Source organism: Harpegnathos saltator, unplaced genomic scaffold (genome assembly GCF_003227715.2).
Source record: "Harpegnathos saltator strain DR-91 unplaced genomic scaffold, Hsal_v8.6 scaffold177, whole genome shotgun sequence".
NCBI classification, from domain to species: domain Eukaryota; kingdom Metazoa; phylum Arthropoda; class Insecta; order Hymenoptera; family Formicidae; genus Harpegnathos; species Harpegnathos saltator.
Window position 1 is genome coordinate 166,475 of NW_020229958.1, and position 27,196 is coordinate 193,670.

The following is a 27,196-nucleotide window of genomic DNA, read 5'->3' on the forward strand; positions in this document are numbered from 1 at the left end:
AGAGAAGGAAAAGGAAGACTGCGACCGTCGCTCTCACTCTCTTTCTTTCCCTCTCGTATCGCAACATCTATGAATGAATAAGTAATCGAAAAAGAGTAGAGGGAGAGAGAGAGAGAGAGAGAGGGGGAGAGAGAGAGAGAGAGAGAGAGGGGGAGAGAGAGAGAGAGAGAGGGGGAGAGAGAGAGAGAGAGAGAGAGAGAGAGAGAGAGAGAGAGAGAGAGAGAAAAGAGAAATTACGCTATACATTGTGTATATGTATGCGTGTTTACACAGGCGGCAGGTACTGATTGCCCGCCGGCAGGTTGCTCTTCCGGTAATCGTATCCTTCATCGATGATGCTACTCTGCGCGACGTCTATTTTCGGTTCCGGCCCGTGCGGCAGGTGCATGGTCTGCTTCACCCAGCCGAGGTCGATAGGCGCGAACGTTGCGACCTGGGAAACGCGTAAGTCAGATCTGCTGCCTGACGAAGCGCGGTGCCGATCGAACGAAGAGAACCGTAAGACACGCGAGAGTAATTAATGTTAAATTAGAAATGATGAGGCATTTTGCCACCAGGTCCAAGATATGTCTTCTTTGTGCGTCAAATCGCACTCAATTGCTCGCGGCAGTTGGCCTCGACATGTAATGTCATCAATCGTTTGTGTGCAAATTTATTCAGGAAATTTATTGTAGAAAATGTAGCAACTTTTGCCAAGCATTGCGTCAATTTCCATCAAAATACCCACATTTGTTAAATTTTCAAATTTTAAGAAATTTACAAACTTTTAAACATTGTATTCTTTTTTATGTTTATCCTTGTAAAATGTATATGTACTTAAAGTGTTTTGTATGGAAAAAGGAAAAAGTCTTTAAAAAGACATTGGAGAGAGCGAATTTTTTTTGCTTTTCCTCAAAATAGACCGTCTGAAACTTTTCTACATTGATTCTGCATTGAATCGGAGTCTATAATTTCTTTCGGGAATTCCAGCTTAGGACCCAATTAGATCATGCGAAATTTTTCATGTAGATGATACTTTTTCATGTACATACCTGATTCGTGGGCAAGCATCCGGTGTCCTGGCTGTAAATTCCGGCGATATGGTACGCTCCGTTGCCGTCGTAGCAGGCCAACGGACCGCCGATGTCCGCTTGGCACATGTTGTTCTCCTCGCGCGCCTTGCCGCAAATCACGTTGTTCGCGATGTTGATCGGAGACTCCGCACCCAGCACGCGGTTCTGGCAAACCTCGTGCGACAGCAGGTCCACGTCCACCATGTGCATAATAGCGCCAGCGTAATGGGCTAAAATCACACGCATCGATAGAATGTAGAGTGTCATAGAAATCGAGAAGCTGATCGATATTCCGATCCTTCATTTTTTATCCTGTCGTTTCATACGCACTATTTTAGAAACTCAAGTCTATTGTCAAAAAATTTCAAGAATAAGTTCTTTTAACAGTCCATTTCTGCGGTATCGCCGGGAAACATAATGAGATGGGAAGAAATTTATAAGAAAAAATAGCTATAATCTTCTTCCTCCGCAATTGCAAGTGAATTATGAGCATTACATTGCAGTATCGATTTGCCCCATCCAGTCACGATGCACTGCGACGTTTCTTGCACTTGATAGTCCTCGGGGAGACACAGCGTGTTGATATGTAAATTGAAAGACGCAGGATGCTCCAAGAGCAACATGGCGGTATCGTTGCTGGACAGTCCCTCCACGTAACCGGGATGGTACTTGATCGTCCGTACGTTGATGATCTCGAACGGTAATGGTTCCTCTTGCTTAAGCTCAAAGCCCAGCTTCCATTCGCCGAGTTTCACGGAGATTTCGCTCGGTGAGAATCTGAAAAGAATTGATTGATCGACTAATTCTCTTTCTAGAAAAGTCGACCCAAGGTCTCGGATTGGGAATAAGAAATAGGATAATTACAAAACAATAGAAATATAGAATATAGAAAACAATTCACATTAAAATATATAGATATTAAATGTACATTAAGATGCTCATTAAAAAAAAAATTATTATTTAGGAAAAACAACGGTCGTCTAGAGATGTGCGAATCAAGAATTTTTATGTCGAATCGAATCGAATCGAATCTCATTTTTTAAATTCGAATTCGAATCGAATCGAATAAAATCGAATCGAATCATTAAAAAATTTAACATGACTATTAAACGTGCAAATAATGATGGAAGATTTTAATATGAAACAGAATATTGATATTGTAATGTCATCTTAAAGTAAAGTATATATTTAAATATTTAAAGTAATTTATAATTAAATTATTAATTATAAGTTAAGTTGATTACAAGTTAAGGGTTCAAACATACAGATCCAGATGGCCCGTTTTGTAGCTGATGCGCGCAAACGCTAATGTATTTGATTCGTATTCGAATACTCGCGATTCGAAATTTTCGAATTGTTCGGATTCGAATTATAGGGATTCAAATTCGAATTGAATAGAATTACATTAGATTCGATTCGATTCGATTCGAATTCGAACAGTTCGTACATCTCTACGATCGTCTTTTCTTTTTTCTACGAAGTTGCCGTTACCTGCTGACGCAGCTGGCAGCCGTCAAAACAGCGTCCGGTGCCACGAGCGCACCAGAACACAGGATCTTACGTTCCGGCGACCAGAGGACCATCGCCTGCCAAGGGATCTCCGCGAAGGCCGCGTCGGTCTCCCTGAAGCCGGTCGGCCGTTGATCCTCAACACGCAACAGTCAGATAAATTCCCAAATGTCCGATAATAATTACAGGTAAAACGTAATACTTGATATAATATATAATATATTCCTTCACTGAGAAAGCGTTGCACAACTGTAACTATTATTGCGTAACGAAAGAATTGTAATTAGAACTATTTTTGTAACAAGTCTTACCCATGGTATTAGCGATAATAATCTCATGTGTATATCTACCACAGTTTTATCAAAACAGCAAACAAAAGCATAGCAGTTGAGGCCAAAGATAACTATCATTCTAACAACGTTGACTATTCTTTCCTTTCATCAGTCAGTGCCCGCCCCTTAGGTCCCTTTTCGAATTTTCACTGCGTATCAACGAGCCGCGTATTTATAATTTTCGTTTCACAGTTGAGATCGCATGTCCATCAACGGGAGCAATGTCCATCATCGTGACGCCACACGTCCGAAGGAGACGATACCGAAGAGACTTACGTAATTTCTCACGCCGCACGGATTCCTCGGCACTTGCGGCAGCAGGGCGATAGGTTGTTGGTCGCTCGAGTCGGTCTCGTACGGTTTCTTAGTGAACGGCGCAGGAGTGCTGGCCGCAATCGGCACCTGGGTCGGGATCGGAAGCACGTGCGGCCTCAGGTTGGAGTCATCCGGCACCACGTTCGTCGGCTGCTGCTCGTGGAACTCAGGGACTCGCGGCGTCTCAGGGAAAACGGGCGGCTTCACCGGCGGTTTGGGGATCGTCTTAGTGGGTTGTTGCGGCTTCTTCGTCGGCGGCCGCACCTTCGCGATGTTGAGGAACGTCGGGAAACCTTGCTCGTCGAAGCCGCCGGTGTAGTTAGCGGGCAAATTGCCCGTCGGCCATGGATCCACGTAGTTCGGGTCGCGACAGCACTTGCCGATCACTCCGGTCTCACGGTTTCTGCAACTCTGTGGGTCGAGAGTAATCGAACATCCAGTTATTATTATTTCTCTTAGGTCAGTTCAAGTTATTTTTAATTGACCATCGTTAATATATTAATTATTTTCAGCTTGCTCAGTCTTGGCTTCTTATTTAGAAAATTTATATGATTTTTAGTATAAATTTAGTATGATTTTTACAATATGATTTGTTGCAATTGCAACAGTTGTCCATCTAACATTCCGTGTTACTTACGCTCAACGGGACACGTCGTAGGAGCTGCTTGCTGGTGAGCGCGACCGGTTCCGGGCTGATGACACCTTCCAACGTGCAATACTGTTCCTCCACGCAGAGCAAGGCAGCCGCACAGCCCGATTGAACGGGAAACTGGAAGATTGGAGGATTCGCGCTGGCGGCAGGATTAGCTGCTGGTGAAACTGGCTCGCTGTCGACCGCGCTGCCTGCAATGTCAACCCGATTTAACAACAGGATACTCCTGCTCCACAACGATCTTGCCGTATTCATTGACTTCGGTGAAATCAAGAATAAGGATCACGTAATATATACCTTGTCGAAACTGTTCCTGCGGGCTCGAGCCAGCCGGCACCTGATTGTAGTCGATGGGAACCTCCTCCGGGGCTTTCACGTTGTCATGTGGCCGACCAGCGGAGTCGATCGCGTATCTGTCGTTCGTCCCGGACTGTAGCTCCGCGTCGTTTCCTAACGGCGGGTTCAGCTCGGCCACGTCCGCCTGATTGTCTTCGCCGTACGGGACGTACTTCTGATCGTTCTCCAGACTGGGCTCCGGGTACTGATGGTACTGATCGTCCTTTAGCACCGTGTTGAACTGCTCATTGCCGTACGGCGAGTTGTTCAGGTTGTATCGCACGATGCAGCACGTCTCGTGGCTGAGCTTGCATTCTTGCACCTATACGAGACAGTCGTCAGGAATGTTTAGAACCTGAACCGCATACTCCAAGGCATACTCCTTGCGTTCGTCTCGAGGTACATTTTAACTAAAGTACAAGAGTTCCATCAATGACATAATTCAACGGAACAGATTTCACGTTTTCGTATAAGAAAGCAATACTGTACACATCATAAAGAAAACAATAAATAACTATATAAAAAATGTTAATAAATAAATAATATGTCAATATGTATGTCTGTGGTAACAGATAAAATAATTTTTAATAAATAAAATAAATAAGTAAAACAATCAAATTCGACGATAAAACGATAAGCGATATATCAAATAATCCAATAATTAAAATTTGTGATGATTTCTCAATAGCTACGTTTACACGGCAATGTTAATCCAGATTAGTAACAGCTGTAGTTAGTGAATTCTTTGATCCGATTGGTATACTCTATTTAGATCTAAAAATAAATATACTCTAATCGGATTCGAGACTACAACCAACTACGGTAGTTACTAATCCGGATTAACGTTCGCCGTGTAAACGTAGTTATAGATAACATAAATAAAGCAGAGATAACATAAGTAAGCAGAGAAATATCGGCGGCGACGATCTGCGAAAGAAGCGACCTCTCACCTGTCCTGGCCGAATGAATCCCTGCTTCAGGGGATGCACGTATCCGTCGATGCACAGGCTCTTGCTGACGCAGACCTCGTTGTGACCTCTGCAAGTGATCGTGAGGTCGTTCAGGGAGTTAGGGTAGGACTGTAGCGTTTGATCGGGCTGATACACGTAATCGGAATCATGTTGCTGCTGCTGCTGCTGCTGCTGATGCTGCTGCTGCTGCTGCTGGTGTTGCTGCTGCGGCGCGGACGGAGCGTGCGTCTCGTATCCCACGAATGCTTCTGCGTCAAGACGTTGCAGTAAAATGCGAACGGTTGGTTTGGCTCTCTTTCGGATTTCGAGCCAAGTGAGCAAAGTACCATGACATCGTTGTTACTCACCTTGCTGCGATTGGTCCCAATTAAATGGCGCTTGGCCTATCTGTCCCGGCACGACATTTTCCTTATAGCTGGGAAAGGCGTTGCTCTGAGCCTGGGAGACACGGCCGTCACCGTACCAGACAAGTTGCCCCTCTGAAACGAGACTCGGTTGACTCGGTGAATGCTCAGAAATGTTCTCGGGAATCGTGTCTCTCCTCGGTCTCTCCGTTCTTTGAATTATCTTGGTAATTTCGACAATGGAATAAAACGGGTTTCGCAAAAATGTGGGCGAACGCATCCCGTGAGGAACCGCTCGTAAGCTCGTATCTTTCCGCCCGAGCTCCTCATTTCGCACCGAAAGACACACTCATTATTAAATTATCGGATGATTATTCTTGACGTAGGCGCGTCGGGGACACGTCGTCGTGGAATTTAAAATTTGCTTGAGGTCGTCCGGTCGAGGGGGAAAAAAGAGGAATACGTTGAATACGTTGAATCTCCTAGAACGGAGAGAATATTGCAGTTTTCTCTCTTCGCGAATTCTCTTCAATTGTACCGTGCTCTTTTTTTTTTTAGTAACGCCGTCAGTAGAGCGTCGGCAAAATTTATTCTTCTGAGAAACACGGGACAAAGTAGGGACTTCAGTTTCGAAGATACAAAGAGAACATATGAAAGATATAATGAATTAAGGCAACGTATGGACATGGCTGAGGCAAACACTCCACGCTAATTCCTACTGCAAAATTCTCTCCGTGTTTGCGTGTTTTCATACTGACGCGTTTGCAGCTGAGACGGCAGCTCTCCGTAAGGGAGTCCACGGGTGTGCGTAGCTAACGCTACTACGACTAGTAGCATTTCCAGCAGTGGCCTCATCGTGGAAATCTGGAAAATAACGAAACACAGCCAAGCGGCGTTAAACGGCGGTTCCCCTTCGTGCTCGCGAATACGCGCTTTCGTTCCTTCGCTCCGGCGTTTTCGAAGAAAACACGAAGAGAAGCACGAAAGCGGGAGAAAGAGGAGAGCAAACGGAAAGGCAAACCTCTGGGCACTCTCGAAAATGAAAACCGATCGGCTCGCAACTTCGCGATCACACCTCGCGTCGCAATTCGCGGCTCGCAGCAACGTTTGCTGTTTTTCCTTTTCCTCCGCGCGGTGAATTATATTATTATCGCGCAAATGTTTCCTATTATAATTTTATTGCGTGCCTGTCCGCGTTAGAACGACGCGCGCGCGATTGCAGAATCCGAAGCGAACGATCCGAGGGGGAGATCAGCGCGTTATGGTCATGAAGACCTCCTCGACATGTCGAGGAACAACGAGGCTCTTTTCGCGCGTAGGTATAATCTATTCGCGCGTGTCCAACCTTCGGTTACGTGTGTGCACACAGGTGGGACGAGGATTCCCACCTGGAGAGGTGAGCGACGAAAGACGACGAAGGAGCAACGCGAAATACCAGCGTGTAAATCGCCTTCTTTATCTCTCTTTACCCTCCGATTCCTTCAGCGATGATTTTATGTTCATTCAAGCGGGAAGCTGTCAGAATCGGCTAGACGGGGAAAGAGTTAGTATACGCGAGATTTAATATACACTAATTAGCAGCCTTCCACGTAATCATGTAATTAACGGCCTTCCCATGTTGACCTCCGTATTCCGCGGCGATGTTTTTTTTCATAGCGCTGTGATTTGATATTCTTCGATATTTACTGTTTTTACTGCAATATTGACATTATTGCTCCATATTTACCGTGAAAACATACGAACGGCGTCCCGTGTCTTTTCTCTTGCCGCACGACCTCATCTCCACCGTCCACCGTCATCAAGGATCATCGTTAGACGCGAAGCGACGACTTGGGGACTTCGTTCGCCGTTTCGCGGCTCTCTGACGATTTCGTGAGTCCACGTAGAAAGTTAACGACACGACGCGCACACGCGCGCGCATTCGTCATTTATGAAAGCTGAGTCTAATGCAACATAAATCGTCGCTGATACGCGTTATCTCGCTATTTCGCAAAGCCTGCGCGTCAACGGCAGGCCGATTATGTATACGCTGTAACGATGATTCCTCGACGACAAGCGCGATGTAACGCCGATTGGTCCGTAAGACCGGCGGCGATTACAAGATACGACTCTTAGCGTTGCGATTACGCGTTTACGCGTGTTATTCCCCGACGATGTTGCGTAAACGCAACGCGTGGGACGTCGGGTGTCACTTTCGCGCTGGAAGTCCGGCTCCTGGTGTTTTTCTAGGCTAGGTTAGGTCTAACGATGAAATAATCCGCCGCTCGACGGGGCCGACAATGCGATCATTGTTGCGCGGATATTCATACGAGAATTATACGGTGGCCCGGATTGTGCAAAGAGATCGATTCCTATTTACATGCTGCCGGCAGCGTAGGTGGCAGGTAGACATCCGTCTGTCTCAGCGTGATGTCATCCCTGTCGCTGGATTAGGTCAGGTCAAGGCCACGGGAAACGGTGAACGAAATGTTCCCGTTGCACGTAACGGGAGAATCGCGCACGTCCCGTTGCTCGGAAAATTCTCAAATTTGTGTTTGACCGGATAAAAATTTTCATCAAAAGCGGGACTTTTGTCAGCGGGCGAGAGATCCTCGCGGCGGTCATTGAGCTCCATTCTTTTCACTCTCGTCGTCAAACCTCGAGCACAAATCTTAGCTCTCGAGCATTTCCGACTACTTTTTAAACATTGCTGTTTTTCTATCGCTTTTCAAGAGTCTTTCAAATGACAAAGGGAAGATCCATCTTTCCTTAGTGGCGTAAATTAATCCTCTAATTTAATCAGTATCGCGATGGCACGACGGGATTAATCTCTCCAAATTCTCGCTGGGAGGATCGAGTTAGATCATCGATCACGCGTTAACTAACCGCGAGGAGAGACGAGGAGAGAGAGGTGTCGATAGAATACTGTTTCGTCATCGTGCGTCGAAGAGCGCAAAGTGTGAGGCAGAAAATGCCGAGTCGACCGAACATACATCCGTGATGAATATCACTCGAGATGCGTATACATCCTGTTGAATTTCGCGCAAGTCAGCCGCAAAAACACTCTCGACGTCATGGAGGTCAGCGGTTCGAGCGGTTCCGGGGGGGTGGTTCGGGTATCTCGAGGGGTGAGCGCATCGCGGGTTTCCCCAGGAAGGCCTCGGCTTGCCGTGAGCTCCGGATCGAGCAACTGACTGGATAAATTACCGTACGCACGCGACGCGATTAGCCGTGCGGTGTTAAGGTAAATGTCCCAGTAACCGGACGTTTAAGTACATTTAAATATTAATTATTATATATTGTGTTTTTTGTGAGTGACCTACGGGTCGTCACAAAAAATATAATATATAATATTGAGAATAGTTTTGATACAAATATTTGCATTTATTCGAAAACTTAAGATTCCCTTAAGTATAGAGAAATGATTTAAACCAATGTATATATCTATAATTATTAATGAAACATTTATACGAGTAATGAAGCGCATTATTAATGTACCAATGACCGGACAGTCGAAATAGATTATGGTCCAATGTCCGGATATAATTTGCCCTGGTGTCTGTGAGCGTAATTAGAAAATTAGCATGTGCTAACGGGAAATAATATAAATAAAGATGCTGTCTCTTAATGAATTTATTAACGATCGACCATTATTTTGCCGAACCATAAGTGCATGCTTATTTGATTAATGTGTATTTTAATATAAAAGTATCAAATTGGCTAGATTTTTTCTCAACTAATCGTCAAATATTGGAGTGTCTTTTTTTTACAATAATTATTACTTTCATTCATTATCGTTAAAATAAATAATAAATTTTTTTTTCAAAGTGGTTGGATACTGGGACGTGTCCGGGATCATTGGGACGTTTATTTACTTTACATCGTGGGAAATCCCGACGTGCGTAAGGTGCGCGCGTAATGTACGACGACGTTCGGCTCGCGACGACGAGCGGAGTCGGTTTTCGGTGAAATTAAACGGCTCTAATCGCCGCGATCGGTAACTAATTCGAGAGAAAAAAAGCCCGAAACGCTTTCTACTCCTTTTCACTCTCCGCGAGACAAATGAGCCACCACGTGGAATAAGTTGTAATGTGATGTAACCGGGCACCGAGCGCCGAGTAGAAAGGGAAACTCGCTCGTGCGACTTTTGCATTAATAATCCATCGCGCCGGACGACCGGCCAGCGTTTTATTTCGTCGCTGTGAATCTGGATACGTCGTTTATATTCGAGAGCCACGGTCGTAACGCATTTTCTACTATCAGGCAACTGCGTGAGGAAGGCTGGACGTATTCATAAATAACGACGCTAACAGCCGAGAGGCACGCTGATAAATAACACAAAATTGTTTATCTTCGAGACTTAATCATCAAGACGAGTGATGAAATAATAATTAGCATAGAGCATAATATAAACGCTAAAAAGAGGAGAGAAGAAGAGAAGAATCGAGGAAAAAGGTCGCGCGACCTCTTTGAGGAAAGATCTCAGTGAAATCAGCTTGGCACGTGTCTTAACCGAAGCAGGATCTATCGACCAAGAATTCCACTTTTCGTAAGAAAGTACTTCCCCTCCCTTCCCTTTCTTTCTCTTTCTAACAGGTCCCCTTATCTGATCAATCAAATTTCACGGGAACGGGAAGAGCGCAGGAACGCCAAGAACATCGCGCCATCGACCTTTCGCGCGTCTCCGCGTCGACCGCCCGCCGAATCCTTCAAGCGATTACTTTACTATTCGCGGGTAATTTCGGCTCCGGCCGGCGGAGAGTCACATACGGAAAGAGGAGGAAACAAGAATCGATGCGACCTCAATCCGCGCGCATTCCGCCGTTCGGCGCGGCTCGGAGAGGTATCGACCGGCTATTAAAGTCGCGATAAAAATAATAACGCCGATCGAGCGGGCGGACGCGCGCGAGCGCGAGAGAGGGATTAACGGCGCCTGATGTGGCCGGTCCAGGAGAAAGTCCGCGAGAGGAGAGACGCGGTGAGCAGGTAGGCAGGTAGGCAGGTAGGCAGGTAGGCAGGTAGGCAGGCAGGCAGGCAGGCAGGCAGGCAGGAGGGCGGGTAGGTATATAGCGGAACGCCGAAAATTCACGATGCGTTCGATTTTCACGATAAGCGTCCGCTCGCGCGAGACATTCCGACCGCTAAAATATTATTTTACAGAGCCGCATGCCCTGCGCGCCCGCTTTCACGTATACATTAGCTACGCTACGGACTTTCTCTCCTACGTTGAATTACGCAGATTACCCGGGTCCCGCACAAATCAGACATGTCGAAGCCGCGTAAATCCGTGCGCATCCTAATAACCCGAATCTGGAGCCGGAGAGGCGGCTACGGGAAAGCTCTCTCCCCCTCCCCCCCCTCCCTCTCTCTCTCTCTCTCTCTCTCTTTCTCGCGGTGTTTTCATCGCGCGCAGAAGCAGCTTGAAAATTCTTCTCCCTTTTTCCTTCCTTTCTCTTCCCTTCCCTTGCTTCCCGTGCTTCCCTCCTCTCCTCTTTTTCCTCTCGCTCGTTCGCTCTCCCTCATGTCTGTGCCTCGCGACTCGAATGCGCATAAATAATCCGTCGATTTTGACTGGCGCTTCGACCGACGCGCTTTTGCAATGTGGGGAAGGGGGGTGTGATATGCATACAGCGTAAATACTTAAATATTCACGTCCTCATTAATAACGCCGATCGCTGGCCGAATAGCTGCCAAGTAGAAACTTACTTTCGATTTGTCAATCAATAAGTACTTTCACCGATATACACCGGCGTCCGCGCTATACGCATAATTAAGACGCTCGCATAATTAACAGCCGGGTGCTAATTCCGCCTGTTGAGATATATATTTCTCTTACGCGCGCTTATCCGTCACGCGACCTTATCGCGAGCTTATCGCGAGCTAGCCGATTGGCCATCTTCGGCGCAGCGATTTTGCAAATAACGGCCAGCCTGATCTCGCAATAATGCAATGATTGCTCGCGCGATTGGGAAAAAGCTGACAAGGCTGACAAGGACGATAGTGTCCGTCTTTAATTGATGCAAATTCATTTATCCTTTATCTCTTGCATCAGCGGGACGTCTTTCTGCGAGACGTAACGCATCGTCTCGTACAAAACGCCTGATAATTAAATGAAGCTGTAAATCTCTAAACGAGTTCTGATATCGCGCTCATTAATCACCGAAATCGTGATCGGTGCCTGATTGATGCCTTGATTTATGAACGTTGTTTTAGATATCCGAGGTTACGTCGCGATTATGCCATTGTATCAATCAACGTTCCGCCCGTAATTAAACGGCCCGCTGCGAGAGTCGTCGGGCGAACGCAACGGATCGTTCGTCATTTAATTTTCGCCGATCGCCGACCTTTCGGTCGCTGCCAGAGAGAGAGAGAGAGAGAGAGAGAGAGAGAGAGAGAGAGAGAGAGAGAGAGAGAGAGAGAGAGACTCCGCCATGTCCGAGTAACACAATTAAACGAGGAGGAGAGCAGCAAGATTCATCGATTGCCCCGGCCGTAGGAAACACCGTAAACAAGCGCCGTACCTTCCTCCGCGTCATCCTCGTCGCGCGCGACTCAGCCGAAAGATCGAGTTACGTACTCGGAGATTTAGAGGCATCGCTTATATCCACCGTGATTATATCCGCCGAATATTCGCGGAATTTTTATGTTCTCATAAATTTGCAATCATTCACCGTCTCGGAGTCTCGGCGGAATGGTCCTCGACGAGGACGCGAAGACACGTCGTTTATCAGCGCGTCACCGATCGCTCGGCGTAGTAGATCCACCCCTTTCACGATGGATCACGTCGCGATCGAACGATCAGTCCGGTTTCTCGGCGGTTCCGCAGAGACACGATCGGCTTTCTTCGCGGAGAGCTCGCGGTATTAACGACCCAAATTACACGGTTACACGAAAGTTCAAGTTAACATGCCACATCGACCGTCATGTCGAACATTGCGGAATCGTGTGTCTCCGACGCCAACATGTTGTGCGCTCTTTAGCCTTCAACGCTAATTAATTGTATGCCCATTATCGAGCAAAACTCACACGGCAAAAATAATCATTTCGTCACGAGTCACTGAGAAAAGAACTCTGCGTTGGTTCGCTCGCGGGTGGCGAGTGATGTTCTACTGGATTCTTTTCACGCGCCAACTATGAAGTAATTTGGCAGTCGGCGTGTCAAGGTGCGTTAGGCGACGGCTCTCGGAAGAATGAGCGAAAGAGAGCGCGAGCGAGGCGCGACTCGCGCGCGAACAACAATGTGCGCGCTGAGGTCCTCTTTAGCGTCGAACCTTTCAATCTAGCTTGATAGAACACTCGCTTAGCGGCTCATCAATCACGCCTGGACAAAAGGATATATCTTCGCGGCTACCATAATAAATGCTCGTCTAACGAAGCTATGAAGTCAGCCGCCCTCTGTTGCGTCAGCACTCTCTGCGAATCGACGTTTATGGCCGCGAGACGCTCGGACGGCGCATTGTGACTCGGATCCCCTTCAATTTCCCCGTCCGGTCGCTTGTCTACGACGAGCACACACCGTAGCTACGGCTATGGTTTCTGGGTCGCTCGGGTATATCCTGCCGTGTGCACCACGTGAAAAGAAAACGAGAGGGAGAGAGAGAGAGAGAGAGAGAGAGAGAGAGAGAGAGAGAGAGAGAAGAAGAAGAAGAAAAAAAGAAACGGTCGGTCTAACTTTCCAAAACGCCTTCCACTCCGGATAGCGCATAGTCCACGTACGGTAAGGCGGACGTTATCCTTCGATCTCGACGTCCCGGTATCTTTCGCGAGCGAGACAACCTCGACAGAGAAGCAGGAGGACCAGCGACGACAACCTCGAGGAGGAGTAGACCCGACCGAGATCGGCGAAGTCGGCCGAGCGACCGAGTGTCGTACTTTTACTTTCTTCGCTTCTTTTCCTTTTTTCTTTTTTTTTTATGTAAATGCCTAGGCCAGAGCACGCGTCATGACTCCGCTCAGCGTCTCTTCGTCTTCTTTTCGGGAGACGAACGTGACGTGCGTGTTTATGTCGCGCGTCGCCGAAAAATCGCGGCGAAAGCGGAAGCTCCGACTTCACCCTATTTTTTTTTTTTTTTTTTTTTTTTCAATAACGCGGGATTCCGATCCGTCGCGAGTCACGTTCCCTTTCACGATCGCTCGATCCGGCGCGATTTTTCTTTTTCTTTTTCTTTCTCCTTTTCTCTGCCGGCGACTTTACGTAACGCGCATCCGGCGTGCCTCTCTCCCTCTCTCTCTCTCTCTCTCTCTCTCTCTCTCTCTCTCTCTCTCTCTCTCTCTCTCTCTCTCTCTCTCTCTCTCTCTCTCCTCTCCTCTCCGCGTGTATATCCGCGTTTATCGCGTCGCCGTCGAAAATTCGCGCTTCCGTCGTCCGCGGGGGCCGCGAGATCGGGTGCGGGGATAAGAGCGACGGGCCGCGAAGAGTGAAATTAAAAGTCGGGCGTCGCTTCCCGGAAACTCGAGCGCGTTCGCCTCTCGCCGGGGAATTTGACCTCCTATTACCGTCGCACCGGTATGCATTTTGCTCTCGGGAAAGTTCCTTTTCGTCGGCACGGGATCGCCGTTTTCGGCACCGCGAGAACACGCTCGCGCGCTGGCAAGGAAGGAGCAAGGTCGCTAAATAATAAGGCTTCTCTCTGATGTCATCCGCGTCGTGAATTATGAAATCCGTCTTGCTCGCGCGAACATCGCCGTTCGGAAATTATTCCCGTCGTACAAAGGATGCGTCTCATGTCACAAGCGCGAGCGCGCGTCTTTCTCTTTCCGGCTGGAGCAAACGGACTCGTCGCGAACGACGAGGACGCTGTCGACGTGTCGGGGGGACAGCGACGTGTAATATCTATGCTTTTGTCCACGACATTGCGGGAATGTCAAGGGGTAACTAGATATATGCGAATCAAGAATTTGTATGTCGGGTCGAATCGAATCGAATCTCATTTTTCAAATTCGAATTGAATCGAATCTACGAAATTTCGTTCGAATTCGAATCGAATCATTAAATAATTTAACATGACTATTAAACATGCAGATAATGATGGAAAATTTCAATATGAAAGGGAATATTAATATTGTAATATCATCTTAAAGTAAAATATATATTTAAATATTTAAAATAATTTATGATTAAGTTATTGATTATAAGTTAAGTTAATTGCAAGTTAAGGGTTCAAGGCCCAGATGGCCCGTTTTATAGCCGATGCGCGCAAGCGCTAACGTATTTGATTCGGATTCGAATCGAATCGAATTACATTAGATTCGATTCGAATTCGAGTAGTTCGCACATCTCAAGGGGTAACACAGAGGCGTGCGAGTGTAAATATGTAAATCTTGCTTTCGATTGACTCGGATTCACTTTGAGCGCGGTCGTTTCCCATGCGTGTCGCAGTTGAATTGACGAATTGACGTGCGACGAATTAGTACCATTGATTGCGACAAATTACACGTACACATAAGAAAGGAGTAGTTTATAGATCTTTTACATTCCTGCGAATTTTACCATATTTTCTAACAGCGCAAAGTAAAGTTTTAATAAAAAAAAAAATGCATTCCCTCAAATATAAATATCGCGACACCCATTCGTCGACTGCAAAATTCTACGGTGATTTTTACTAAATTTCTCTCCGCGTGTAAAATGTAACGTCGAATAATTTCTAGCGGAGAAAGGACATCCGGCGCGCGCGTGTCCGGTCTAATCCGAGAGCAAGGGAACACACAATCGAGCGAGGGTGGGCGGCTGGCTGACGAATCGAACGGCTCTGGTCCCTTCTAGCTTTCCACCGGATAACAACCAATCGACCTCATAATTAAGTGAACTTTCGCCGGTTATTTGCATTCCACGATCCGGCGCCAGCCGATCCCGCCGTCGCCGCGCGAAACGCAAAAGACGAGAAAGCAATCCGAGGACGATCGTCGTCGTCGTCGTCGCGTGCCCGTCCGTCCGTCTCGATTATATCTCCACGTCGTCGCATTAAACTCCCGACTCCCACGAATATCGGACTTGCGAAATATCGAACTCATCCGTGACACTGGCACGGTAACTGGTCGGCTTTGCCAGGATTGCATAAACCGATCGCCGGGGTTCAAAGGTGCGGATTCCTTGGCGAGACGACGCGGCGCGCCAACGTGAATCAAACCCGACAATCTTCTCCGCTGCGATCGGTATTTTCTGTCTGTCGCCGAATCTCGCGTACCTTTCGCGCGCGCGCGCGACTTTCGGGACCAGGCCCCGCGCGACGTGGCCACCGTCGCCAGGTTAATTTCACCTCCTTACAACCTCTTCGAAACGCCGGCAGATGTAACAGTCCACGGTGTGTGCGCCGATCTCGCCCGGCCGCTCGGACGGATCGATCAGGCTTGATTCTCGGCGCCTTATTCCGGCCTTAAACGTGGCCGGTCGATTTTCGCGTCCGTGTTTCTCGTGCAAACGTCACGTACGCAGAGAGAATTTTAAGATATCCTTGGCGGTGAAAATTACTGTAGAATATGTCCCAGGCGAAGGACCAACATCAACATGCCACCTTGATTTATCATCCTTTCCTCTCAGATTTTCTACATCTTAGAAACTCGTGTGCATTATCGAAAACTCAATAATGCTCTTTAGCAAAAGAAATTTGGCAATCTATCCTTGCTCTGCTAGAAAAAGGTGTGGTAAAATTAAAAATAATTTATCTGAAGGAAAAGGTCATAGAATATTCGCTCCGGAATATTTGCTTGGGAATTGGAGGGCGTTCGTTGAGTGTGTTCATCCTGAACATGTAGCGGATGTTAATGCTTAATCCTTGATTCTTAATTTTCAATTTTAAATAATATTTCCACTTGCTCTTATTTCCGTTTGCTCTTATGCAAGTGTCACGTGGAACGTTGCCTCAGCCTGGCAAATCAAAAAGGCGGCAAAATTCTCAGCTCGATAATTCGATACATATCCTGATATCCTTTAGGACTTCGGTCAACCATCGCGATGCGAAAGTCCAAGATACGAGGAGATGACGCGTAGTTGCGCTAGGTAGCGTAGCATATAGCTGTGTTACATGCGAGAGAACATACAGGCAACATCTTTCGTCCGCTCGTCGGACAAACGGAGAGAGTAAACGCGCCGAACGCGTCGTCAAACATGAGAGAATGACTGATGGAGTGTGGGAGGCCGAAGTGTTCTAAACCCGCTTCTGCCTTTTAAATGAGATACTCGCTCGCGCGTGCTGAGCTACCGAACTGTGCGTAGCTACTCTCGCATATGTAATCCGCGGGTCAAATAAACCGAAAGACCGCCGCTGAGCGCCGAAGAAACCGGCCGTCAGTCTCATTTTTATTCGACACTTTCACGTGTTGCTAATGTTTTTTTTCTTCCTCTTCTCTCTCTCTCTCTCTCTCTCTCTCTCTCTCTCTCTCTCTCTCTCTCTCTGCTTGCCGTATTGGATGGCGCGACGATGTCGTAACGGAATCTCGTTCCGGATCGAGATAATAGATCGATCTAGTTGTGCACGCCTGTCCGTCTACTTCACCTCAAATGGACCTCGAGCCCGCGTAGAAAACTCCACGGTATCTGTCCAGCAGAGAAAGAGAGAGAGAGAGAGAGAGAGAGAGAGAAAGAAAGAGAGAGAGAGAGAGGGGGGAAAGGAGGGGGGGGGGAGAGAGAGAGAGAGAGAGAGAGAGAGAGAGAGAGAGAGAGAGAGGAAGAACAGTTCGCCACGACATTTTTTTAATTACCTGTTAATTAGACCCACGCTGTGGATCCTTGAGGAGAAATATCGCGAAACATCGGCTCGATGTTCGGCACTGATAAACGTCTCTCATCTCTCACATCTCTTGATATTTAACGTCTTCGGTATTCAGCAGCCGTTCGGCGGAACGTTCCTCCCGACGCAAGAGCGAACATCCCACGAGTGTCTATTTGCATCACCTTTATTACCGCGGCGTGGATAACACCGGCGAAGAAGATCCTCGCAATTCAGATGCGCTCGACGTAACGCGTATCGACGGCGCGGCGGGGAAATAAATGACAATTGTAAGAGTAACGTATAGGATGTATAAATAACATGGGAACGGTTTCCTATAGACATGACCTTTCTTCTTTTGTTTATTTGCCTTATGCATACATACTAAGAGCCGAATGAATAGACGAGCAGTCGAGGTAATAAACACAAAAGGCAATAAATAGCGTAAAAAAAAAAAAAAAATAAAAACGTAATATAATTTAAACGCTCGTCGGTGGAGGTCGAGCGAGATACGGAGACGCACCGAGTGGCACAACATCTTCGAGTCTAGGCTTTCGCGCCAATTACCTCACGCGATAATTGACTAAAAAAAATGGCGGTCCGAATGGATATGTGCGCACACTCGAACCGCTAGCGAGCAGTCGGTGATCTCCAAGGGAAAGCGCACGAGGAAATCACCAACGTACCCCAGCCTAAAGCTCACCATCCAGCACCAAGAGGTACAATGGACATCAAAGGAAAGCGCACGAGATATCCCCCTCTCAGCTGCTGGCTCTGATCACTTAGGTCAGAGCTCGGCAAAAGTTTACAACTTTCGACCGATTTTCGGAAGCTACACCTTCTATCTCCCCTTACCGCGCAGCGGCGGATCGTCAGCAACTGACGATCGCGGCTCGCGACCTCAGGACCGTTGAGATCATAAGGCGCATCTATGTGGTGCCTACTGAAGATGCGTTCGGGGAGCACATCGATCAGCGTTAACACGTCATTGTCAATCCTTGTATATGTAATAAGCGATAAAGATCGAAAAAATAACGTGTTAGCGTTGACAGCGCGCTCCTTTAACGCATCTCAAAGGCTGAAAAATTGATGTATCGATACAACTATACGTATAATATTTCGTACAAACTTGTACAAATATATACTTGTATAAGTACATATATATTTTTTTCTTATATTTTTATAATTAGAAGGTAGCATAATAGGTTTCCTCGTCACCCAGTACTATTGCCGACGCGTTTTTTTTTAATCAGTTGCTGGATCCGCCGCTGCGCGGTAAGGAGAGAGAGAAGGCGTAGCTTCTGAAAATCGGCCGAAAGTTGTAAACTTTGCCGAGCTCTGACTTAGGTCATACCGGACCCCCCGGGAAAACGCACGGCGAGCCCGGCTGGCGACCAAGGATACATCTGAATCGGACCGGTGTCGAAGGGGAAACGCACGACTACACGGTATTTGGAATTAAGAGAAATCAACTAATTGCGTAAGGGAAACAATGCTCGAGCCCGGCCATCCGATGAACATTAGAAAACAATGATTTGATTAACACTCACCGATCTTCTACACGAGTGGCGATGGCACGTCTCTTTCGGGCGTCCAACAGCGACTAACTGCCTACCTCTATCGCGACATCGTTTTTATGACCCGCGTCTCTATCTTCCAAACACGTAAACACATCGTTTTCCCCACCATCGACCTCACTGTGATCGTTATTGTTTTTCAACGCTCCGAATGCACATTTCGGATTTTCATATGCAATCCTCACACCTCGTACGATAGGAATGGTTAGGTATTAGAAGCAAGAATAAATTCAATATTTTTATTGCAATTGTGTGCTTTTCTTCAACGGTCATACGCAACAACAGATCGACGGCATTCTTTAGGAGAGGGAAAGAAAAAGGGGCGAACAAGCAAAGAAAAAGGAAATAAAACGAATATATGTCTCACACAATGATAGAAATTCAAATATCGGATACCTGGGTTATACTTGAAAGAACCGACACCGACAACGACGACGCGTGCAGATTTTTGACAGACCGATCGTGCGAGGAGGAGAAAATACCAAACGTTCCCACTGCGCGCACACCCGTTTCTCTCCGCAGGTCGAACGAGCGAACTGTGACTGATCGGTCATTAGAACGGCCACCGGCGACATTTGAATACGAATATCCTGGCGCAACTCGTCTATTTTACACGCATCGACCTTCTCTGGCCGTAACCGCGTGACACGACTTTATTCATAATTCGTCGAGTTACGCCATTCCGGGCAAAACGAGGCGACACGCCGCCGGGTCGCCGGGGACGCGACCCGTCGACTGCTCGTAAAACCACCGGGAGAGACTCCTATAGAATAACTTTGGCGACACGCTGCTCTCAACGCTGAGGGAGATAATGAGGATACTTTAAATGAAAATTGATGGAGATTAAATTTATTGCGTTCGTGAAATTTGTGCAATTTTTTCTAAATTGTGAAATTTTTGCATTTATTTTCTAGGTCGTTATTTCGTCAATATTGTCGTTTGAGAAAGAGGAGATCACAGACTGGCAGGAATATATCTGCCCGAGAATTTTGTCCTTTTTGTTGTATACTCGACAACGTACATTTCGAAAACTAAAGGTTACTACGATTCGAGCCTTCTCTCTCCTGTCCATTGCTGTGAAAAAAAAAATAATGCTGTGAAAAAAAAAATTGTTATATCGTATCGCCAAAGTTATCGGGAGATTGTGACGCCGGCGACCAGCGACAAACGTTACGCCACGAGGATGTTTCTGATCCTGCTCCTTGCTGCGCGTCTTGCAAAAGAATTCGGCGTTTACTACTATCGAAATCGCATCGCCATTGACCCCTTTCGCATCGCAAGGATGCTGCGCGAAACTCGCGTACTCAATCTTTTATTAATGACATCTTAACAGTCTCTTAAACACCTTGTATTGCAGGTGTCTCTCCTAATGACCGCTAAATCGCGATAAAAATTTGCAAGCGGACAGGCGAGTTTCCTGAGGGAAACAAGAGTCAAATTTCAGGAGGAGGATCCGAATGCCGCGTCGAGATTTCAATAATGAGACGACCGCTCGACGTCGATAAGGCAAGCACCGACGACGTGCGCGACTTGACGGTTCAGAAGCGTCCGACGCTGAGGGAATCAATGACGATAAGGAAAGGGATTGAAATATCTCCGATACTTTAATTATTCAGAAGCCGATCACTCAACCGTTAATATCTCCTTAGGATTCGACGAAGAAGAGCGCGCGGGGCTACCGCGCGGTCGGCTCGTCCTTATCTTCGATTCGATCAGGCCACTCCATCATCGGCCAGATCGGAGATCTTACGATTTGGGCGAGAAAGAAACGAGAAACGAGAGGTCAGTATAAGAGAAACGTATGATGAAGCGATATTATTTATTCATTTACCGCCGACTTCGTCCTGAATCAACTTTGCCTTCGATACGATCGAAGCCGCATCATCGGTCCAGATATTACGGCTCCGCTTGGACCAGCAGGCGAAAAGCAAACAAGACACGGGGGATTGAAATAAATTAATTAAACGATCTCGGCCGGATGAAATATCAAGGATGACGTGTATTAAAATTGCTAAAAAGCTAATTATACTTGAAGCTATTAAATCAGTTCATCTATCACCGCGACGCGCGGCCAATCGCACTGATTCTCGAGAACGTCCTCTCGGCTTCACGAAGGAAGGTTCATGGAGGAAGAACGCCGGGGAAGAAGGAAAAGCGAAGAGAAGAGAGGAACAGAATGCGGTAGCCGCGGTAGTGCGCGATGGTCGCAACGCGAGGCGAGTGACTAATTGCGAGGTGCGCGAGAGCGCTAATAGCCTGACTAATTGCGCGCGCCGCGCCGGAGAGACTCGAAAATGAGAGAAAGCAAGACGCGGATAGAGCGCGCGGCTCTCTCTCTCTCTCTCTCTCTCTCTCTCTTACACTCGCAGGCTACCCCGCGGGAGGCCCGTTTTCGAATTAGTTCCCTTCGCGGTGCGCCAACGGTACACGAACGCACAATTAATCGCCCTCGAGCGTGAGAGGCCTCTCGTCGAGGAAGCAGCGGCGGCGGCCTTGAGAAGTCGCGCCACCGGTCGGCTGCTCGCTCGCAAACATCGCCGTGTCTTTCGAGCAACGACTCCGGATCGGTTTACGAGGATGAGCGAGGCCGAATCGATCATCATTTCATCCGGCAGCCTCGACTCGCTCTCACCCGGGCGTTTCCGGGCTAACGGCAGTCCCGTCAATCCGTTCGTCCGCCCGCTCGAGTCGCGAGAAATGTAGCGTCTGCGTTGTTTTCAACAAACGAGCGGTACTTGCAAAGAGGGGCCTCTTCGTCCTGGCGATTTTCACACTCGGCGATTTGCGACTCGTATCTTGGTAGAGTTATTTGGTAGAGATGTGCGAACTATTCGAATTCGAATCGGAATCAAATACATTATCGTTTGCGCGCATCAGCTGCAAAACGGGCCATCTGTTACGCATGTTTGAACCCTTAACTTGTAATTAACTTATAATTAATAACGTAATTATAAATTACTTTAAATATTTAAATATATATTTTACTTTAAGATGATATTACAATATCAATATTTCCTTTCATATTAAAATCTTCCATCATTATTTGCACGTTTAATAGTCATGTTAAATTTTTTAATGATTCGATTCGATTCGAATTCGAATGAAATTTCATAGATTCGACTCGATTCGACATAGAAATTCTTGATTCGCACATCTCTATTATTTGGTTACTTCTTGAAAATTGTTTCACGGTTTTATATTACCACTCTGTCAGCCACGCTTTCTTGCCGCGTTTTGCGCATCGTGGTACCAGAACGGTAGATCCAGACTTCGTCGTGGAGCAATCGATAAATAAAACGTCGCGGTACAACGAATGACGCGGCCGAGCCAGCCGGTTCGGCCGCACGCGGAAGAGAGGATGCACCTTGCACCTTGCACGCGCGAGCCGATGCAAATTTTTCGACGATTACTCGTCGTCTATTCTCCTCGCGCCGTTATTACCATATACACGCGGGCGTTATTATCATATACGAATACGCGAGACGAAGACGCATCCGCCGGTGATTCGCCGAAAGGTGGATGACGGAGCGGCGGTTTAATTCTTCGAAAGAGCAGCGGGAAGAGAAGAAGAGGAGCGCCTTGTTGAAATAGCGTGTCCACCGCGGTAACGCTACACACGAGGGCGAGTGTGTCTGTTGCACCTTCTCCACGAGTGAGTTTATAGAGGCGGGATTAATAAACACGCGTGCTTTATGACACGTAATCTGCGCGAAATCGCGAGTTACTGATTTTGCGAATGATTCATCGCTAAAAATCTTCTCTCTCTCTCTCTCTCTCTCTCTGCCTATTTTTTCCTCCTCGCGTCACCTCGCTCGAGACGCTCCGAAGAAACTCGCGCTCCGAATGCCACCGCGGTCGTTAAAAAATCTCGCGAAAAGGAAAGTGAGCGATCGAATTGAGACTAAATCGATCGGCCGAATCCCGACGGCCGCGACTAGGGCGAAAAAATGACCTGATCTAGCGAAATGGCCGGAGCTGCTAATTGGACGACGGAGTGAGGAATGCCGTCTCGGTTTCCCGAAACGAATTTCTACCCGTCCATCTGAAATGCATATGAAATCAGACACATGCCGCGCGGATATCTCATAATTAATACCCGAGCCTGCGGACATTCAATAAAAGCGTATGGTAATTTAATTGACGCAAGCGGAATATAGTGTGACTGCTCGTCCAGCGCGCGCTGGCCATCAGGAAGTGACGCGGACGATGGCGAAAAATCGGCGAGTCGGATCGCCAAGAGCGACGTTATTTACGTGATTTGTGCAAGAGACCGCCGCAAGGATCCATTCGCGCGCAGCTTCCTCCGCGCGCGCACGTCCTGCGCGAACCCGCGCAATCGCCGCGGCGCGCGGCGGTGCTTTTAATCGAGTCCGCGACATAATCAGGCGTTTTCTTTCTTCTCGCGAACGTCACATCCAAATTCGCGTTTAACTGCCTTCGCAAGATTGCCGCCGTGCCGCCGTGACAATCTTTTTACGATCCGATCTTGAGGTCACTTATGGAGCTCTCCGCTTTCCCACCCCCTCCCCCGCCAGGCGAGCATCCTCTTTCAACCGTCGAAATTAGCGCGCCGGTGTCTCGCAGGATCTGACGTAATTCGCGGAGTCATTATCGTTATTGCGAGCGTCCAGACGTCGCTCGGATTGCGCGAGTCTTCTCGGACGCGAATCGAGATTAAAAGACGCGATGTGTCGTCGTCGTCGTCGTCGTCGTCGTCTTCGTCGTCGTCGTCGCCGGTGGAATTCGGACCGGGTTTTACGGGAGATACCGTATAGAGGCGTGTGCATTTTACCTGAATTCTCCCGAGGAGAGAGAACGACGACGACGCGAGACGCAGCGTATAGAGCGAGATAAATAGCACTTTCCAAACAGAAGTATTTTTTATGACGACCCTCATGAATATTTCAGAGGTCGATCGGGGAGGTCGATCGGAGAGGTCGGGCTTTTCGTTGCTCGGCACGAGACGAGCGAGCGTACACGCGCGCACACACGCGTATAAATGTGCGTACACGCTGTTGTGTGTGTGTGTGTGTGTGTGTGTTTGCGCGAGGGAACTTCGGAATCGATTCCATCGCGATTACCTAATCCTGCCTGGGACCTGGTCCGAACAATCAACCCACAGACGCACAATAAAAACCGATGAATTACGGTGAACGGTGATGGTATAACGCGAAAAAAAGGAAGAGAAAAGAAGGACCGAAAGGAGGAGGAGGAGGAGGAGGAGAAAAAACAGAAAAAGAGCATGATTCAGATACGCGGGCCCGACCAGCCAAGGTCCCAGCGACGAGGAACTTATTAGCCACCCCGCGTTTCTCCCTTCCTCCCTCATTTCTCTTCGCGCCGCTCTTTCTCTCCGCGCTGCGAACGCGCGTTTAATTGATACGTATGTGCGCGAACCGGTCCGCTCGAAATTACAAACGACAGCCTATTACGAGAGAAGAAAGCGAGCGAACGAGCGAGCGAGCGCGCGTAAAAACGGCCGCGGCCGATCAGACGCGTCGCTCTTGAAGATCGCGCCGCATCTTGTCGAAATTCAAATCGGAATTTCCACCGCGACGCCGCTTCTTTCGTCGCTTACGCATTTCGCTTACGGATGTCTTATTGTTCGCGATGGGAGGGAACAGTGAAAAACGAGCGGCTGGCTCGCGCGCAAACAACAAGCGACCGCAATAAATTGCGGCGTTTCGAGAAAACATCGTGAAAATTTATCGGCGATTTATTCAATATTTGTTCTGCGCTATTTGTTCGAGTGGCAGGCGTGGTTCTCGTGCCTCGGATATAAAAAAGTTTTCCCGCACGACTCGGCGACGGATTGCCGAAAACCGACGCTCGCGGAATTTTTCGCTCGCCAAATTTTCCGTTTCGCGAATTCTCCCTTCCCTTTGCGTCACGGATTTCGAATTAGAACTCAATCTCAGGATTTTTGAACTGTCTGTTCGAGAAAATATCCGTCTTCATCGACGATTTATCTTTTGCACTCGGAATGCCAGCACAACTGGCATGAACATTTATTCCGGCAACTCGGAATGCCAGCACAACTGGCGTGAATATTTATTCCGACAACTCGGAATGCCAGCTGTGCTGGCATGGAAAAGATTTAAAGACAGAAAGCAATAAAACAATAAAATGTAGTGACAACATTAAAAAAAATAAATATCCTTCTTTGCAGTTTTTCTAAGAATATAGAAATTATGTTTTAATTATCGAGTTGGTGAAAGGAAACGTGAAAATATTCCTCGAGTGCAAAGTTAATCTTGGCGCGCTTCACTGCATGCAGCGACTTGAGAAAATATTGAATGATCAGAGAGTCTCTCGCGACATAAGCAGTATTTCAATTGTAATCTTTATTCTGATTTTCTACACTATTGTCATAAATTTCCGACTATCTCCGAGACAACACGAGCGGCGACGATTTCGTCGCCGGACGAGTGTCCGCATTAACATTCAGGCGATGCCGACATAAAAAGCTGCCCCGGATGCCGCCAATGTTTCGGCAAAGCATTCCAATTGCGCTGAAAGTCTCTCGTCCCGTCGCGTTCCATATGACTCACGTTGCCGAAAATGCGAATCTTAATTATGCGTTAATCGAAGAGAAAGCATCGCACGCCTCGAAGCTCGAAGATCACCGGCGATCTGTCAATTTTTCTGGCATTTGACCACTCGACCAAACGGCCGGGATTGCGTTAAAACGAGCGACGAGTGAAATTTCATCCGAGCAATTTTGCCCGACAGTCATAAAAATCTACATGAAACTCCAACCGCGGCCGAGATCTCCGCTCGGCAAGAGCCGTAAGAGCAACGCGCCGCATACCGAATAAGCGCGAACAAAACGGATACTGTTACTTCCATCGGTCGTAAGCGGATCGTAAGCGCAAATTCCGGCGGAATTAATTCCCGACCGAACGAGTGACCCGAGAGAGCCCCGACAATCTCAGAGACGGACGCGCGATCTCGGCAATTTACTCGCGAAAAACTCGCAAAAACCGGCAGCGAGGTGGAGGAAAATCCCCTGACTGAGCGGGAAGCAACTCTTCTCAGTTCATCGAAAGCACGTCGTCAAAAGCGGGATTTTCGGCGCCGGTTGTTGTTGTTATCAACAAATCGCTCGTTCGCGGGCAAGGATACGCCGCGACGCACTCCGCGAGGAAGGAAATTTTGTTAGTCTCACCGCAAATTATAGCGACTTTCAGCGCCAAGCGTGTCTCTTGGCTGCCCTGACAGAGGGATAGTAAAGTAGCAACATGCAAGCCGTCATGAGTAACACTGCAGCCGTAGAGCTCATCGCGAAGAGGTGGCGGTCTCTCCGAGACGGGGAGAGACACGGAAGGAGCGAAAAAAGAAATATGTATATATATATATATATGTGTATATATATATAGATGTACAGCAAAGAGAGAGAATGACTTCAGCATGCAATTCTTACGGTCGCGAATGCCGGGCACTTTTCGTCTCAGCGTATCTCGCGAGCTGCAGGTCGCGAGAGGACGCGCTGCGAGAGAGTACTCGCGCCGCCCGGGTACTCTCTCGAACGCGAGCGGCGCGCGCTCGCGCGAGACAAATAAACTTCGCTCTGCGTGTACTTACTTAATATGTATCCTCCCGCGAAGTGTGTACGTGTGTAACGCGCGTGTCGCTTAAAAGAAAGTCAATATAACTGGCGCTGGTTTCGTATCCCTTCTTCTCTTATACCATCCTCCGGATCTGGCCGGTGCCCCCCTACCTGGCGGTCCGGTGCCCGTCCGCGGATCCGCGCCGTCCTTCGATATCCTATGCTGGTCAACATATTACATTGACTCCTCTCGGCGTTGCCCGATGCCTCTTCGCCAATTTTATTCCTGACACTCTCGTCCGCTCTCCACCGAGAAAGAAAGAGAGAAAAAAATCGAGATAGAGAGGGAGGGTGGGAGGGACGAAGGGGGAGAGAGAGAGAGAGAGAGAGAGAGAGAGAGAGAGGAGAGAGGAAGAAGGAGAGAGAGAGGAGAGAGGAAGAAGGAGAGTACACTGGCCAACGTTACCCACGCATCTCGAGTGCGTTTCTACAGGGTGATCGTTTGACGGTGTCCGTTGAGGCAACTCCGAGACGTGTCTCTCCCCCTGTCAAGAATTATACATCGGACGCAATATCGTTCTCTCCTTCCTCTTTATTTCCCTCCTTTCGTTCCTCTGCTTCTTCTCTCTCTCTCTCTCTCTCTCTCCCCTTCTCCGTCCTTCTTTCCCTCTCTCCTCCCGCGGTAATTACACGCCTTGCAAATCACTTTCTGTCAAGGCCCGTGAAATTCGCCGGGAGACGCGCGATCTTCTGTTATCTATGGGGATTCCGGAGGCGCACTTCATCAAGGAAGGAACTTTCTTTTTTGATCAATCGCAACGTAAAAATTATTCATACGTCGACATGTTCGTTAAGGGAAACGGTCGTTTCACCTC

At 47.8% G+C, this 27,196-nt stretch overlaps 1 protein-coding gene across 3 annotated transcripts; it reads right to left on the bottom strand.

The window, feature by feature from the left end:
* Positions 1-200: 200 nt before the first annotated feature.
* scaf (inactive serine protease scarface) lies at positions 201-26,615 on the bottom strand. 3 transcript variants are annotated; one of them, XM_011140124.3, is made up of 11 exons: positions 26,357-26,615; positions 6,270-6,375; positions 5,515-5,646; positions 5,147-5,415; positions 4,158-4,518; positions 3,846-4,051; positions 3,170-3,619; positions 2,544-2,698; positions 1,549-1,829; positions 1,032-1,282; positions 201-433 (listed from the first exon to the last, which is right to left on the bottom strand). In XM_011140124.3, exons 2-11 carry the CDS (start codon positions 6,364-6,366, stop codon positions 266-268), a joined length of 2,370 nt encoding a protein of 789 aa, XP_011138426.1. In that variant the 5' UTR covers positions 6,367-6,375; positions 26,357-26,615; the 3' UTR covers positions 201-265. The 3 variants fall into 3 exon arrangements, with proteins under 3 accessions (XP_011138426.1, XP_011138425.1, XP_025153231.1); XM_011140123.3 differs by lacking the exon at positions 26,357-26,615 and adding an exon at positions 18,746-19,375; XM_025297446.1 differs by lacking the exon at positions 26,357-26,615 and adding an exon at positions 7,238-7,306.
* Positions 26,616-27,196: the final 581 nt, after the last annotated feature.